This window comes from Montipora foliosa, chromosome 3 (genome assembly GCF_036669935.1).
Source record: "Montipora foliosa isolate CH-2021 chromosome 3, ASM3666993v2, whole genome shotgun sequence".
In the NCBI taxonomy this organism is placed as follows: Eukaryota; Metazoa; Cnidaria; class Anthozoa; order Scleractinia; family Acroporidae; genus Montipora; species Montipora foliosa.
This window is the reverse complement of record NC_090871.1, coordinates 68,112,515-68,128,953: the sequence shown is the minus strand read 5'-3', so window position 1 is coordinate 68,128,953 and position 16,439 is coordinate 68,112,515. Positions and strand designations below refer to the sequence as shown.

Here is a 16,439-nt window from a genome sequence, read left to right as displayed (position 1 = left end):
GCCCTAAAACACTTTTGTTACAATACAAAACCCAAAAAACTGTTTCCTCTGGAAATGGCACAATAAATCCAAAACCAGAATCATGCCTGAATCTTTACCAACACTGTGCAGGTTCAACGTGTCAAGGACAAGTGTTACTGGAGGAAACAAATAGTTTCTCGTCCTCAGTCATCCATAAAGCCATTTGCAGATGTCACTACCAAGGCAACACACGAACTTTTCCGATTTTAGGACCCTGTAAATTGTTAACCCCCCTTCAACTTATCCTTGCAATATCCTTACCTCCCAGTAATTAATAAGGATGTTATGTGCATTTCCCAAGATGTTAACTCGTCGTCTTAAGCAGAATGATACATCATTCAACGCCCTCAGTTGGTACCCAAGTTTCATATAGGCCCTAAACCGGCGGTATATGGTTTTGACAAGTATCTTTTGAGCCTCTTTATTACCTGCAACAGAGGACATTCTTAAGTACCAAAATGAATTTACTTTCAACAAAATCAAGCCCTTAGGGAGGGGGCCACATCAGACCTTAGGTACATGTCCCTTATCAGTTAAAACTAAATGCAGGTATTTATGCCTCGAGAGCTCAGAGACTGGTTTCACCATGTAAGTGGGATAAAATTTCTCACACTAAGACCGCACAAATTGTGCATAACTGGGAAAATACATGGACAAGCCTTTTGGATAAACCAGGGCTTCAGCAATCACCCTGCTAGCCCACTATACACTAAACGCTTTCAAATGAAATGAGGCAAGATAACTGATTACCCCAGAGTTTGCATGCTATTCCGATAAAGGGTAGCAACTGCGAAAATGAGCTGAAAATCTTTTTGATTAACAGAGCAACAGGAACTAAAGTGGATATACGAAAACAGGAAAATGGGAATGAAAAGAGACACATCAAATACACAAAGGCAGAGGGATTTAAGCACCAGAAAATAATTGTGCAAAAAAAAGGAAAGAGTGGTAAGAACTCCAAACATTTTAACGTGTAATAGCAAAAATTTACAAATTGACAGCTGAGCACTCAAATGGCTACCTTCAAGGCATCTAGCCAAAGCTTCATTGCAGTCACTCAGGGCAGTTATCCAGTTTTCATTGTTCAAGTGACACTGAGCACGATTACTGTAAAGTACTGCCGGCAAAACCATCCTGTATGAAAAAACAGATTAGAATAAATACAATGTACCATGGTTCAACTCAAATAAAGGCGAAATGCAAGAGACAATATGATTCCCACCGCATGGCATAAAGGCAATAGAGAAACGTTCACAGAGTCCACAGTCACTTTTCTTGTTAGTACATGTGGTTTCATTTTTTTTCTCATCCATTTGTTCCAAGGAATCCTACAGGGCACAAGTGGGGAAGGCAAGTTCTGCACCTTACAATGTATTCAAGTATTTTAAATTCTCTTACCACCGATCACCTTCGCCAGCCTCGCTGACCTCTGTTCCTTGAGGAACGCAGTTTATAGCATCTGTGTACAATTGCACTGCCTCGTCATAAAGACCCAGCTTAAATTTTTTGTTGCCTTTGTCTTTTAGAACTTGTGCGACTTGTTCATCCATTCGGGTAAAAAAGTTAAATCGCTGTATACCAAATGCTACTTCTTCCTGGGTCCATAGCCTGGGAAACATCACAAGATATTTGAGAAACAAACACAAATTATTGCAGAGGCTGATGAATAAGACAGCTTCCTGTGGTTAGGGCTAGGGTTTAGGGTCTGAACCAAGTCCCTATTTTCTAGACAGCGACAGTGAAACAGGTACAGTACCCAAGCATTCAAGCAAAATTGTCTATTGGAACTCTACTAATCCTAACCCTAACCTGTAAACAACACAGTTTGCACTTTACTGTACAGCACCGCTCAACAGTAAGTTATCAGTCTTGTCTCGCAAGAATCAATGAAGAAGCAAGATTGACATAAATTTTGATAGAAGTCCAACCACTACACGAACATTTGCAAATTTACACGACACAACGACGCTCTTGTCGAGCGTGAAACATGACTCAAAGTTACAATACTGTTAAACGAAAAAAAAATCACGGCAATTGAGTAACGTTTTGTTTTTACTGCAGTGGCATTGTAAACCGATCTCTGTGAAATTCTAGAGAATCGCCAATAGAGCGAATTCAGATAGTTTGTGCTGAATTACAGCTGTTTTGCCCACAGTTTGTTACTCTCGCGCTTTGAAAGGTCGATCTATCAAGATGTTTTAGTGTAAATGATTACCAGCAAGAATATGCAAGGATTCAACTGCTATGGTTAATGACGTTAATGAAAACAAACTCGACTTTGATGACTTCATTTATGAGAAATTTCATCTGCCACGACACTTCATTGAAAGCAAATTCACAGTTGATTCAAAATAATTAATGCTTGAAATTTCCCAAACTTTGGCGGTGACTTGCAAAGTTAGTAAGGTGTGCACGTCAATACAGGAAAATTTGGTTTTATCAAATGTGTTGATAAGGGTTGAACTACCACTGTAGATGATTTGGAAAGCTGATGTTTCGAGCGTGGTGTTATAAAAACGTAAAGTGTCAAGGAGTCACAAAGAAGACAAACATGGCCGCCTAGACTCTTGAAACGTAAAAACTGCTCACTTATCCTCAGTCTCTACTCAGCTCTATCAGGGTGGGATTTGCCGTTTTTGTGAATTTTGAGTTTCAGTCTTCATTTTGCACAAAAGCCTAGAAGGTGAGAGGTAGTAAGGCGTGCAAAGAGTCAAGATGGAATCCGGCAGTAGTTGATATTGTTTGAAAATCAAGGTCAACGCAGAGTTCCTTTCTTTGGATTTTTTTATTTATTTTTTCACTCAAGAAGAGCACTGGTGATTCTTGAGGTTTAATACGTTTGTCAAATAATTCTGTGTCACAGGCGATGTACAAAGAGAGAAAACAAATTATGAGCACGTCAATTGATAACATCAGGTATCTTCATTTGCATGATACCTTACCTCCTGATTTTTCCGCGAAACTGTTTTTGTCTTGGATGGAAATCACAATATTTCCGCCGGAAAATTATTTAAAGGTAATTTCATGACCTTTCTGGTGTTAGTTGGTCTTGGATTTCGTTAGCTACCAAAATTAGATTGTCAAATTTCAAATTCAAGTTCTTTTACCATCTCAGCAACTTTCAGTCTACAAAGAATTTTCATCCAAAATGACGTTTACTTATACCCATCAGGAATTTTTATTTAAAGTTCTGCAAACTTTCGGCATAAATTAACCATCTCGATCTCGACATGCCAAAAATATGCATATCCTGTCTATTGGCACATGTCAAAGTATGTTGTTTATAAGACGAAAAAATTACCTTGCCTAAAAACCCACTCTAATGTCGTCTTGCTTCAACTAGCTACCAAAATAAGTTTGTTTACGGCATCTCGGCAGATTTCAATATGCCAGCCTGAGACAAATTTATATTTCCAATTTCAGCAAAACAATACAAATGGTCGATTGATATAGGGTTAGGGTTATATATGCACATCACGTCATCAAGTGTCAGAGAGCAAGTTGCCTTTGATGACAAATGATGAGATTTTTACAAGATGTTTCGAAATTCGAAAATATCGGACATCTTACTGGAATATCAACATCAAAGCTCATTGGAGAGGTTTTATGGGCATTTTGACTCAAATGGCTGTTTTTCCGCTCAAATCCTAACGGCTTTGCCAACAGGTTTGCCAATAAATTATCATGCGATTGTCAAAATCTTGACCTAAATTCTCTAAAATTTTTCTTTTCATGAGAAAAATTAAGAAAGGAAAAGGCAACAAGTCGGCCGCAAACAGTATAACTGTCAAATGGACATCAATTGCTAAAACTGAATAAAGACCTCATTAACTTAGTGATTCATGCACATGATCTTACACTCACTCACTCACTCAGACAACCCCGATGACATTGTGCATTGCGGGCTATCCCGTAAGCAAAAAAACCACTTGAAACTGTTAAACAACACATAGGAAAAACAGAAAACGGAAAGAGAAGCATGAATGGAGACATATGGACAACATTGAAACGGTTTGCATAAATTACATTTTGGGTGTCGGCCGGACGTTTTCTCTTTGATGTAACAATACATGTTATTTTAACAGTAAAGGAATTCCACATTACCATTTTCGAGTTTTAAACTCGTGATTAACTTATGATTTCCCCGAAACACCCTCAAATAATGTGACATAGCTCCTTTACACCAATGAAAGGACTTCCAGTGACTGTCATTTAACGATTCTGGGCTTGCCCCTCTGGAGAATCGTCACATGATGTTTTCTGCTTCACTTATTGCAAAAGTCAGGGAAATGAAACCCCTTAGTTATCTTATTCCAAAATAAACGTTTTTGTCATGGATATGGTTTGCGCTCTGGAAAACAGAGAATCCAGAAGTTTTGAGGTTGCAAAGACAAGTTTAATAATTTTGCCACAATTTGCTACTCTGACTGTCTTATACATTTTCCTAGTAATAGCTATCGCTAAGGGCCAATGAGTCAGTTAATATAATGCATAGTTTTCAGACTTGGATCAGAGTTCCAAAATACCCAACAGTAGTTGTAAGTTATTCGAAAGTACTGCAACTCAACTTATCTAGTTAATAATAATACAACAGCAATAGAAATTGCTCACTTTGTATCTCCAACAAAAATGTAAATGTCAACGTTTTGACAATAATGTGGAAAGTACTGCTGTAATGTTTGAACGGCCGTAACTTTAACAGGAATATACAATAAGTAAGTTGAATAAAATCAGTGCCATGTAAAAAACCGCCAAAGCGTTTTCAGACTTTTCAGGGTGAACCAAGTAATGGGGAATCAAATTCTCTCCCACATGAAAGTTGCTTCAATTGTAGAATTTTTATTTTGCAACATACAGACATGAATTATTAGTCAAATTGATCGCTGAATTGTGTCCTTTGCAGACAACATATTTCCATTGGAAATTTAATTAAATTGTTCACAACTCATTGGTTACAAAACGAAAAACAATCTGTTCTACTTGTGGGCAGAAGGCCGAAATTGACAACAGCTGCCGAGAACATGTACACCAGTTTAGTTTTGAGCTCGTTCACTCAATATAGAACACGCTGGTTCGAGTTAAATATTAAAGAACACTCAAAGAAATTGTCCTTAACACAATGGTCAGGGAAATGGGAAAAAATGTGTTTTTACTCACCTCCGAACACAGGATCATAAATAGTCGCACACGTCATTCAAGTTTGGCTAATGACATCACAGATCAAAACACGCACTTTTATTGGTTCTTGAAGATGATAATGATAAGCGGCCTTTGTTACCTTACACCTTACATTACATTCTGGAGTGCTTGAATTTTCTTCTGCATGCACAACAATCTCGAGCTTTGGTTCTATAAGGCTGCCACCTCGTCATGCAAGAGAAGACGTTGGCAATAATATCTACAGGTACTTGTATCAAGATATATTGTACCAATATACATTATTTGTGTGATGTATGTTGTGTGACTTTATTAATTTTGACCTCCATTGTAACTCAGCGCTTTTGTTGCAACAGTGGTTTAATAAACAAAAATTATTATCATTATTATTGCTTACTTTTGACAAGTTCTCTTGAGGGTTTTTTCTATTCTTTGCGCTTGAACAATTGCTGTATGCTGAAAAAAAAAAAACCAAGCACATCAAAACCTAACAAACCTAACAGTCTAGGGTGCTGTAACTTCATTGTGTGCATCTGAAAGAGGGAATGGCAAGACTTGTTCCTTATTAAAGGGACTATAGGGTCAGTGTTATGGTTAGCTTCATCATCTTTGCTCTTCCAGAATATTCAAAACAGACCACTGCACTAATTTGATGCAATTCTTAAGTTAATACCCCTCTACGGTCAAAGTGAACGGAAAGATGTTCCAGCAACCGAAGAATTCACTTACCTCGGTAGCACTGTCAGGCATGATGGCGGAGCAGGCAGCAACATAAGAAATCACTTTAACAAAGCCAGGAACACTTTCAGAATGCCAAACAACGGCAAAGTGTATTCTCGTTAAATCCCCTGTTGAGTGGGCAACCACGAAACAGGCTTGTAGGGATGAACATGTAGTTTATTTGTTTTTCCTCCATACATACATACATACATGATTGACCACTCCCGGTAGGGGCTTTTCAGGGCCAATGAAACACCCACCTGGCCGAGAGCCAAACCAGTTGGCTTTTTACAAGTGCAGCCGAGAAATTGAATCAGGGACTACCCTAACCTCTTAGGGTCAGAATGAGTCTTGAACCCGGGAACTCCGGATCTCAAGGCAAGCCCTCTAACCACTGGGCTGCACTGCCTCCCTTCAGCACCAAGACCAAGCTAAGACTGTACCAGAGCTGCATACTTTCCACCCTACTGTACGGCTCAGAATGCTGGAGGATGACTGAAAGCGACCTCAACAAACTGCCCACCTGCCACACCAGGAACCTTAGAAGAATACTGTGAATATTCTGGCCCAAGACCATCTCCAACCAACACCTCGCCCGCGGTAAGCAAAACAGCATGGGCACCATCATCGTGCGAAGGTAGTGGAGATGGACGAGACAAGTGATGAAAAGAGAGCCAGGCAACATCTCCCGCACAGCCCTTCACTGGACACCAGAGGGGAAGCAGAAACAAGGGCAACCCAAGAACACCTGGCGTCGACCTGTAGAACGTCTATGAAGGGGAACTCAAGACCCTCCATTACACCAGGGGGACCGTTCAGAAGCTGACCCAGAACAGACAGGAGTGGGGTACCTTTGTTGCTGCCCTACATGCCAGCCAACAGTAAACAGAAGGGTACTAAAATACACACAAGTCAGTCAATGCTCATGACATCCATCTTAGTTTAGAATTAAATCAAAGTGGTCATGAGCTACTAAACTTGGAAAATTAATTACAAAAGGTGAAAACGTTGGGGTCACTGAACTGAAAAGACCATTTTGCAGTTGTAGCTAAGTCACGTGGTATTAGAATGGAAGTGAGGCTGCCGGTGACTGTGTTTTGATAAAAACCTTTGTGCTTTCTAACGTTAATGTAAACTTATTAGAATTATAACAACACAATTTACATGACAAAAGCCAATCACTTTCCCAGAGTCCCTTTGTCATTGAGGAGAGAGACCCGGGTCTCACCTCAATGACAAAGGAGGCAGCAAAGAGAGACTCCGGGAATGAGAATGGATAAAAGCAGTGAGGTCTGTATCAGTGCAAGGTCACTGGCAGCCTTACAGTCAATCATAGGCTAGGCAACTGGGCAGACAACTGTAAAATGGTGTTCTTGCATTTCGTTCCCAGGGTCTCTCTTTTTCCCTTCCCCTGAAGCACTGAAGCAGAAGAGGAGAGACCCTCAGTTCTTCAATTATTCATTAGTGTTGCAAAGATGACTGTTGAGTCACTCTTAGCACTAGTAAATTGTCAGGAACATTCTTTCATTTCTTTCATTAAGTGTCAAGATATGCATATAGGTTAGGTCAGTAGCATATCGTACCCAAACATTTTCTTGTAGACCAAATACCTACCCGACAGTTTGCAATGCGCTTTGAAGGACTTACATTGTTTAGTTCCTTCAATAAAGAGATTCAGAATGCTGAAAGTTTTTATTCCATTTAAGTCTAAATTAAAAACTTTCCTCCTGAACTGACTTCCCCTTATTTTGTTTCTTTGCTTGTTTGTATTCTTGCTTTTTAACCTACATGCCTAAAACTATCATTTTATAGTTGTATTTATCTTGAGGTGCCAGTAGCCCGAATAAGCCCTAATGGTTTCTATATGGGCATTTCCGCCTTACGCTTTTCTTTTATTGATTTTTTAATATCTCTTGTAGCTTAAATTATATTTATTTTGTAATTTAAAATGACAAAAGTGGCAAAAATAAATTGAAACTGAAACTGAAACAGGAAATGGATGTAGCGTGTACATGTACCAATAGTGAAAACTGTGACGGCAAAATGGCACATACTATAAAGACAGCATTACATGTAACTTATAAGAATGTTAATTAACAGTCACAACTCCCAGTGAGGTTAAGAGGATAATAAATTGATATAGACCCTAACCTGCAATTATGCCCTCCCTCCTGTACTAATGATAATTAACAATTATTCTTTGAAATTGAGGTGAATATTCTGCCACTATTCACCGATATTTCAAAGAATTGATTTAGATATACTCATGACGTGATCTCAACAACACTTGCAGAAGAAAACCATCTAAAGTCACTTTAATTGACATCTCAATTCAGGTGTGGAGAATGTGCAAGCGGCCAAAGCATGCGCAAAAGTGTTTACAGAAGCTTCAAATGTGGCAAATCTAAATCACCTTGGTAAAAATCCTTGTCACAAACAGCTAAATGGCCATTTAACACCGTTTCAATCAGCAATCTAAATGGAAAGCCTGCTTGATAAAACATTTTCACCGTTGGATCAAAGTTTTAAAGGTTCATTTGAAATGAAAATTGAAAGTGCAGTTCGTAAAGGATCGACATGAAATGGCGGCTCTAATTGAGGTGAGCGTTGGTTTGTTGTAAAATGACCCGTCTAGTTTCCTTGCAGCCACGTAGAACTTTCATAAAACATTTTTTAATTCCTCGATTTCAGTAACAAATTCGTTTTGCTGAGCGACCAGCCCTACAAAATTGAATTACTCTGAGTGAAACAAATTGTTGGCATGTAGATTGTTTAATTTTCAGCAATAATTATCTGGAAAAACGAAGTCGAACACTGTTTGGCAAAAGTATCATGAACTCTTCTCTTACCTTTGAAAACTTTCAGGCCAAATTTTGTGGCTCTCTTTGTATTCTGTAGTACAGCATCATCTTTTATTCTCAATATTTCCGATTCAGAAAAGCTGGCGAGTTTACGCCCGCCGTTTTGTTGAATTACTCCGCGTGCAACAACTTGTTGGCATGTAGATTGTTTAATTTTCAGCAATAATTATCTGGAAAAACGAAGTCGAACACTGTTTGGCAAAAGTATCATGAACTCTTCTCTTACCTTTGAAAACTTTCAGGCCAAATTTTGTGGCTCTCTTTGTATTCTGTAGTACAGCATCATCTTTTATTCTCAATATTTCCGATTCAGAAAAGCTGGCGAGTTTACGCCGGCCGTCTTGTTTTGTTTGTATCATGCAATATTCACTTTGTAGGGAGTGAATAATGCTCAATTACTCAGAGATAGCGAACCAATCAGATTGCTTGAAACACCAAGATCACTGAGTGAGTATATACTAATGAATATTACAAGGGTAATCTCAGATTATGGAAGAACAGTCGCTATAGAAGCAGAGGAAAAGGGTAGCATGTACTTCTTCAGATGGTCTCAGTAAGCGCTGAGTACGCTGATTACTATGTGACAGGATTGAAATGTTTTGCCCTTGGCTAAACTCTGGATCAAGTAAGTAATGTAGGTAAATCTGTTTGATTTAAGAAGGTAAGTTTATTTCAAAATAACTTCGCATCGTTTCTGAGGAAACTATACCAGCCCCCTGGGAGAACATGTGGTTACTAGACTGTAAACTACTAAACCCAAAAGGACTGAATAAATTAAATTGTATCAAGGGTCTTAAATTCATGAACAAAATCTGTTGTAATCCAATGTGAACATGGCCTTAAAAAGGCAATTTTTAAACAATAGTCTGTGGAAATTCAAAGTTATTCTTAATTGTTGCGCTAGCGTGTAATTTGAATAGCAAGGCAATGACAAATTTCCTATGGGGGAGGGTGATAGTGACATTTGGCTTGAAGAGAGGGGAAATCTACTCCGCTTGAGGACATTACAGCAAACGTTCTGAATGAAGACTGCCCTGAATAGATACCACCAACACCATCACCAATCAAACCACCCTTAACAGCAATGCTTGGTATTCGGGTTGAGGAAACCCAAGAGCCCAACCAGTCGATGCAGTTGTCACCGCTTCCAGAAGCACCAAGCTTCTTATCTGACCATTTTGCTGATAGTCTCTCCAATGAAGACCTTTCCCATAAGCTAAATTGTGTAATTGATAACGAAAAAGCTTTATTTTCTCTACGTCAAAAATGTACAGGACATTGCAAAGAATAGACCATGATAATTTATTTGTATTCTCAGTATTCTACTGGAACTATCTTGCAATGGAGGCTAATGCGGGGAAGTCTTTTCAAATGAAATTACTTTTATACTATATTCCCCCGCAATAGCATCCATTGCAAGCTACAATCCTGGTAAAACTGTTACCTAGGACAATTCCCACTTTCCCACATTCCCCCATTACAATGTTGATTATTTACAGTGTCCAAAGGCAAGAGTAATTCATCGATTACATGAATGTTTGAAGCGGCACTCAAGGCAAAAATTGCAGCCAAACAAGTGGAAATAGAAGAACTCACACCAGGAAGAGACAAGAGGCCAAAAAGCACAGCAACCTTTAATAACCATGACCTTCCACAATTACCCTTCAAGGTGATTCGTGAAAGAACACCACTAGAAGACCTTTTGGCTGCATCTAGTTTGGATTCCACCTCGTGGTCCCCTTGCACTGACACGTCAGCAAGTTAGAGTGGCACACAACCCAGAGAACACCACGCATACATGACAGAGATGTTCCTGAAGCCACAAACAATTCCTAAGGGCGAGAAGCCTTTATTAATAGAAGATTTTGTCACTAATATTGTCCTCCAAGATGAAAGTAAAGGAAAGTAACTTTATTTAAGTGTCTAACTGTTCTAGCACTGGAGCACTAATTGGGGACACTGTAAACTGACATTTCAATTAACACAAATCAAGTCAAATGAACTTGTGCATAGGTACTGCAAGGGAACAAGACGAAAGGAAACTTAAAAACCTCTGAGGCTTGCAAAAGTAAAAGATTGCACTTTCCAATTTTTTCCCACCTCATCGATGTTAAAAGAATAACTGTGGAAGAAATGCATAACAGCAATAGACGAGTTTCTGTGCCGAAAGGAAAGGATTCCAGTGGCAGATAAAACTAGCAGCCCGTAAATATTTTTCCATTAACTTAACAGTTTATAAGCTAGTAATTTGCGCTACTAGGGAGCGCGCAGTACGCACAACATTTCCGAGCTCCGTATTTAGTTAAATTTCATCTTCAATAACATTCAACAATGACAAAGTAGAATATTCCGTCACTTAAAAAGGAAAACGACGACTTGAAGTGTAAGCTTGAAACCCTAACCAAAGAGTTTAAAGAGCTGAAAGAGCTGTTGGAGAAGAAAGAGTTTGGGTTAGGTTAACCCTAGCCCTGCCAGAGCGAGACAAGATGGCAGTCCTTCGTCACCGAATCATGAACTTGAAAACAGCCTGCAGTTTGTTAGTGACGAATACGACAATATGCAGGTTTCTCATTCTGCTATCCAGGGAAAACTATCCAAAGTTGGCAAAGATTTGTCAAATCTTTCAGTTACAGTCAAGGAAATACCTGACGCTTTGGAAGCATTGCAGCAGTACAACTACCAGTACAATTTAAAAATTGTTGGTTACCCACAAGTTAACGAATTTGAATCATCTGAAGAAACAGCAAAATTATGCCTCCATTTATTTTCTTGCCTGGGTGTCGACAGAATTACCTTAAATGGCATTGATAACGCTCATTGTGTGCAGATAAGAATGAGTGCTACTGTAAACAAACCTAAACTTATCATGCAAGTTCACTGGGTGTCTTGCCAAGGAGAAAGTAATGGCTGCCAGGAGAGCATCTGGTAATATTAGCTCTGAAAACCTTGGCCTACCAAGTGATATCACTTTTGAGCGTATTGGAATTTACGAGCACCTGACACCAAAGTTACAGGAACTGCTTCATAGCACCAACAACTTCAAAACCCAACATGGTTATAAATTCTGCTCGGCAAAGAATGCAGCTGTCTTCCTTCGCAAGAATGAAACTTCAAGACCAATTAAGGCTAAAACGATGGATGATTTGATGAACCTAATACAACAGAGCCAAGGAACAACTCTCCAAACAGATGAGTAACTTCTTAACGATATAGCCTTTGTTATGTTTTTTCTAGCTTAAGATGTCTCCGAAGAAAGCCAAAGCTAGGTCAAATACTAAGCAACAACAAAAAATAAACAAATTTTTTCTTAAAGAATTGACAACTGAGATTAACTCTTACATTTCAGATAAAAAAGTAGTTAATTGTGGTGTACCCCAAGCCTCCGTTTTAGGGCCGCTCCTTTTTTTGTTATACGTTAATGACATTCAGCATTGCTCCAGAAAACTTAAATTTTTCCTTTTTGCGGATGATACTAATGTCCTTTATTCTCACGAAAACCTCAAGACATTGGAATTAATTGTAAATGCTGATTTGAACAACTTATTTAATTGGTTAACCTCAAATAAACTTACACTTAACATAAAGAAAAAAAACTTTGTTATTTTTCGCCCACACCAAAAAAAGCTTAATTACCTGCCCCAAATTAATATTTTTGATAATGAACAAAATAAGAATGTTATTCTTGAACATAACAACTGCATTAAATTTCTTGGGTTATTGATTGATGAAAATCTAAGTTGGAAAGACCATATTCATACTCTTACAACAAAAATAAGAAAAACTGTTGGTTTAATCGCGAAGTTAAGACATATTGTTCCTAATCAAACTCTTCTTAATATTTACAAGTCCCTCATTGCACCTTAGATGACGTATGGATTAACTTCTTGGGGAAATGCATCTGAAACCTTGCTAAATAAAGTTCTTGTCCTACAAAAACATGCACTCCGTCTTATTCATTTTGCTTAAGCAAGGGAGCATGCAATTCCTCTTTTCTTGAAAGGAAAATTTCTACCACTCAAATCCCTATATTATGAGAAAATTGTTAATTGGATGTATGACATCAACACTAATTTTGCACCGATTAAAATTTCTAATTTGGTTTCTAAAATTACTAGTGTTCATTCTTATAGTACACGCTCATCAACATCTGAGCATTTTCTTTTTACCAAACAATCTGCACTTAACGTTCAAAGTAAGGCATTTTAACCTGTGGGTGTTAAAATCTGGAATGGGATACCAACTAGTCTCAAGAACGTATCCAGGAATTGTTTTAAGAAAACTATTAGAACAAAACTAATTGAAATTCTAGAAACTGAAAACTCTTATGCCGATGTAGATACCTTAATTAGCAAGATGAAAAATGAAATGTGACCTTATTTAGGAAAAGGGGGATTAAGGTCAATAACAAAAAAACGCGTTTTCTATCGTTTTACACGCAAATGCGTTAAAACACCGTTTAAACCCATTTAAACAACGTTTAAACGCGAAAAAAACGTGTGCGTAAGATTTCATGTCGGAAAAGCTTTACACAAACGACGCGTTTAAACGCTGTTAATTTACCTCAAGTGAGCGCATAATTAAATGGCTGCTTGCTATAATATTATTATTGGGTGTCATCTGGGGTTAACTGTGATTTATTTCAACAATGCAGCTCGACAAACCATCGAAATCTTGATTGTTTTAGTCGCTGCAAGTACTCGGAAAAGAGAAGAAATGCGAATTAGTCTAACCTAAACATGCCTAAATTGGCGGCATTCTCTGAGGAAAAAACAAACCACTTACTTAGCGACTCTAACGGTAAATCATGAGCATAAACAATAGAAATTTGTTTCAAATAAAGTGAGGAATGTACAAATGAATTTTCAAGATGGTGTTAAGCACAAGTTTGCTTTGATGTGTACCCTGTGATTAGCGAGGGTCGTCAGTAGGTTTCTCTTGTCATGTGCGATCCTGTTTTAGAAATGTACAACAGAACGTTGATTGTTGCAAACACTTATAAATCAATCAAATAAAATTCTGCATTGGGGTTACCAGCCATTTTTCCTTTATTCATGTTTGATCAAGGCAGTTGACATAGCGGCTGTCCTCCGACTCTGAGCGACGACCCCGGCGACGACCAAGGCCCAAGTAACCGAACGAAGATAAAACAACTCGTACCATCATGACAGGGCTCAACTAAAGCTGCATTTAAACTGTTACGTTCAAGCCATTAGAAAAGTAATTGATCGATGACTCGCTGTTTACCGCTCAAAAGAAATAAACTGATCTACATATTTGTCGCGATCAGTCACGCAACCTTCCGAAATTTTAGACTTTTTGGTCATTTAGTACTTGTCAAAAGGAGACATCAGTTTGTTTAATTTCCTGTTTGTTTATGATTTGCGATAATGAAAAGGGGTTGAATAGGCAGATAGTGAAGCGCCAAGACAGAAGCACGATAACTTGCAACAATATGATAGTGCTTTCAAACCTCTGAAATAACAAAAAAAGCAAAGCTCTGAAAGAAATGGATCATACTTCTCTGAACCCATCGAACCTTCCCGAAACATTCGCGGGTGATTTGCAGTTGGCAGAGGAAACCTATTTCATGAGCGAACGAGAGCAGATATATTCAGCGTCCTTGGCCAAAGCTTCAACTTCGAGCCATTAATCACACCGGAAGGTACTGGTCATAAAGATAGCGAAAAACGGCTCTTGCTTTCGTTAAATCGTTCGCTACTTCTCTCACAGTCCCACAATAATTATATTATTATAGCGACAACTGAAAGAATCTGTAACAAATAAATTAAGACTATCCGATGGAAAGCCTGTTCGTGAACACCAAGGAAGTTCCGAAAAAAATCAATTCGCTGATCAGAAAAACCGGTAAATACTTGCGATACTACCAAATGTTCGCGAATCTAAAAAACATTCCCAGTTTCACTGAATCGCTCCCTACTTCTCTCGCAACTGGACATTTACGTTTCTGTTTCCCCACGATAACAATGGAGAGAATTACACAACCCAGAAGTATTTGGTCAAGTCAATGCGATGTTTACTTTGTCACATTTCGATGAAATGTTTGTGTGATTCCCTCATTCTTTGAATTACGTCCTTCTGAAGGTGGTTAAATGTTGACAGCCTGTTTTCTGTAATTTCTGTTTTCTCGAGGCATTATCAATAATGGTACAATCAATCCAATTTTTTCGTCGCTATGGGGCGAAAACCTGATTTTTCAGTTGTTGGGGAGCGAGCGTCACGACATCGTGACCAGTCTACTCGAGTGATAACATATGACACATGCCGAAGGCTAGCGGCGTCATCACTTCGATTCTGCTTCATTCTGGCGACATGCTCTTTTTGTTGCCAAAAATTCCAAAGAGGAAAACACGAAGGATGAGAATGTGAAAATTTTAAAGAGTTTAAAAATATTAAAACAAGCTTGAGACAAATGATTGACCAGCCTCTTGGTGAAACCTGATGCGCTCATGGAAACATTTTTTAAGTGTCGTTCAGTGGTTCGCGTTTCTTTGAGCAATATCGTTGGCTCTTGTCTGCAGAATCCGTAGGCTCAAATGCGACTGCTTGCTCCATTCTTAGGAAGACTCGAAAACCGAATCTTCTTTCCTGCGTGTGCTAATTGTCTGGTTGCCGTTGTTGATAGCACGAGATTCGTGCACTGCAAGTGGGCTAAAGTCGGTGCGCATGAGGCGCTCACAGAAAAAAGGATAGTAAATTATTATAGACGGAATGTGATTCTTACTGCAAGACAGTTTTTACCCACCTGCTATGTAAAAAGGAAAGGCAAATGGTAAGTTTGCTGATGAATTGATCATTTTGACACAGTGGGTTGGAAGACATGCACCCTAATCTCCGCATTTCATATAATAGAACAGGTAATTTATTCATTCAAATACAACTAAATTAGCGTACTTTTCAGCATACGAAATGCAGTAATTGAAGCGCAACAGAGCCTTTTGTTTAAACGCGTTAAAAATCTGTTTCGACGAACGCGATTAAACGTGTTAAAACGTTGTTTTCTAAATTCACCTTAATCCCCCTTTTCCCAAACAGGGTCACAAATGTCCAACTGAGGTTAAGTATGTAGTCTGTAGTTTTCCTCTTTACATATTGTTCTTTTCCCTAGACTACTTTCTTCTCTTTTTCTCCTAAGTTCTTCTACTTTCTAAATATTTGAAAGCACAAAGAGTAATGTTTACATGTTGTTGTTGTATGTAAAAAAAATATATATTGTCTAAATATTTTCGTCTACAGTCTGGCTTGGCACAATTAGCTTCTCGCTATTTGTAAGCCAGCCTAATAACAACTTAAATTGTTTCTTGTAAATAAATAAAAGTTGAAAACTTGATTTGTTGTTTTAAACAAAGTGAGACTGTTTTTGAACTGACATCGTTTCTGAGGTTTGTCAAGATGGGAAAGATGCGGTATTGTATTCGGACTTCCAGTTTGTTATTACAACACTTCCTTTTGAGGCTCCTTACTGCTACTGTAGATGTAAATTAAACGAGACGTACCTGTAAGATGTTGTTTGAGTGGGATTCTCCCGAGATATCAATAGCACGAGAAGTCATGTGAGACATTAGTGGCCAGAGGTCAGTCCTAAAAGACTTGAGTGTTCTATCAGAACTGTAGCACAATAATCATGGGAGGGATAACATTCTGGGTCTGGACATGACTTCT

At 38.4% G+C, this 16,439-nt stretch overlaps 1 protein-coding gene across 2 annotated transcripts in view; it reads right to left on the bottom strand.

Annotated features, from left to right (window-relative positions):
- The window catches only part of LOC137998092 (uncharacterized), an 87,925-nt gene that overhangs the window by 2,917 nt on the left and 68,569 nt on the right, over window positions 1–16,439 (bottom strand). For both annotated transcript variants that reach the window (XM_068844507.1, XM_068844506.1), the window contains exons 8-11: window positions 5,576–5,634; window positions 1,420–1,629; window positions 1,043–1,155; window positions 283–449 (exon numbers count right to left, since the gene is read on the bottom strand). In XM_068844507.1, coding sequence (XP_068700608.1) covers window positions 283–449; window positions 1,043–1,155; window positions 1,420–1,629; window positions 5,576–5,634 — 549 coding nt within the window. The remainder of the gene's footprint in view (window positions 1–282; window positions 450–1,042; window positions 1,156–1,419; window positions 1,630–5,575; window positions 5,635–16,439) is intronic.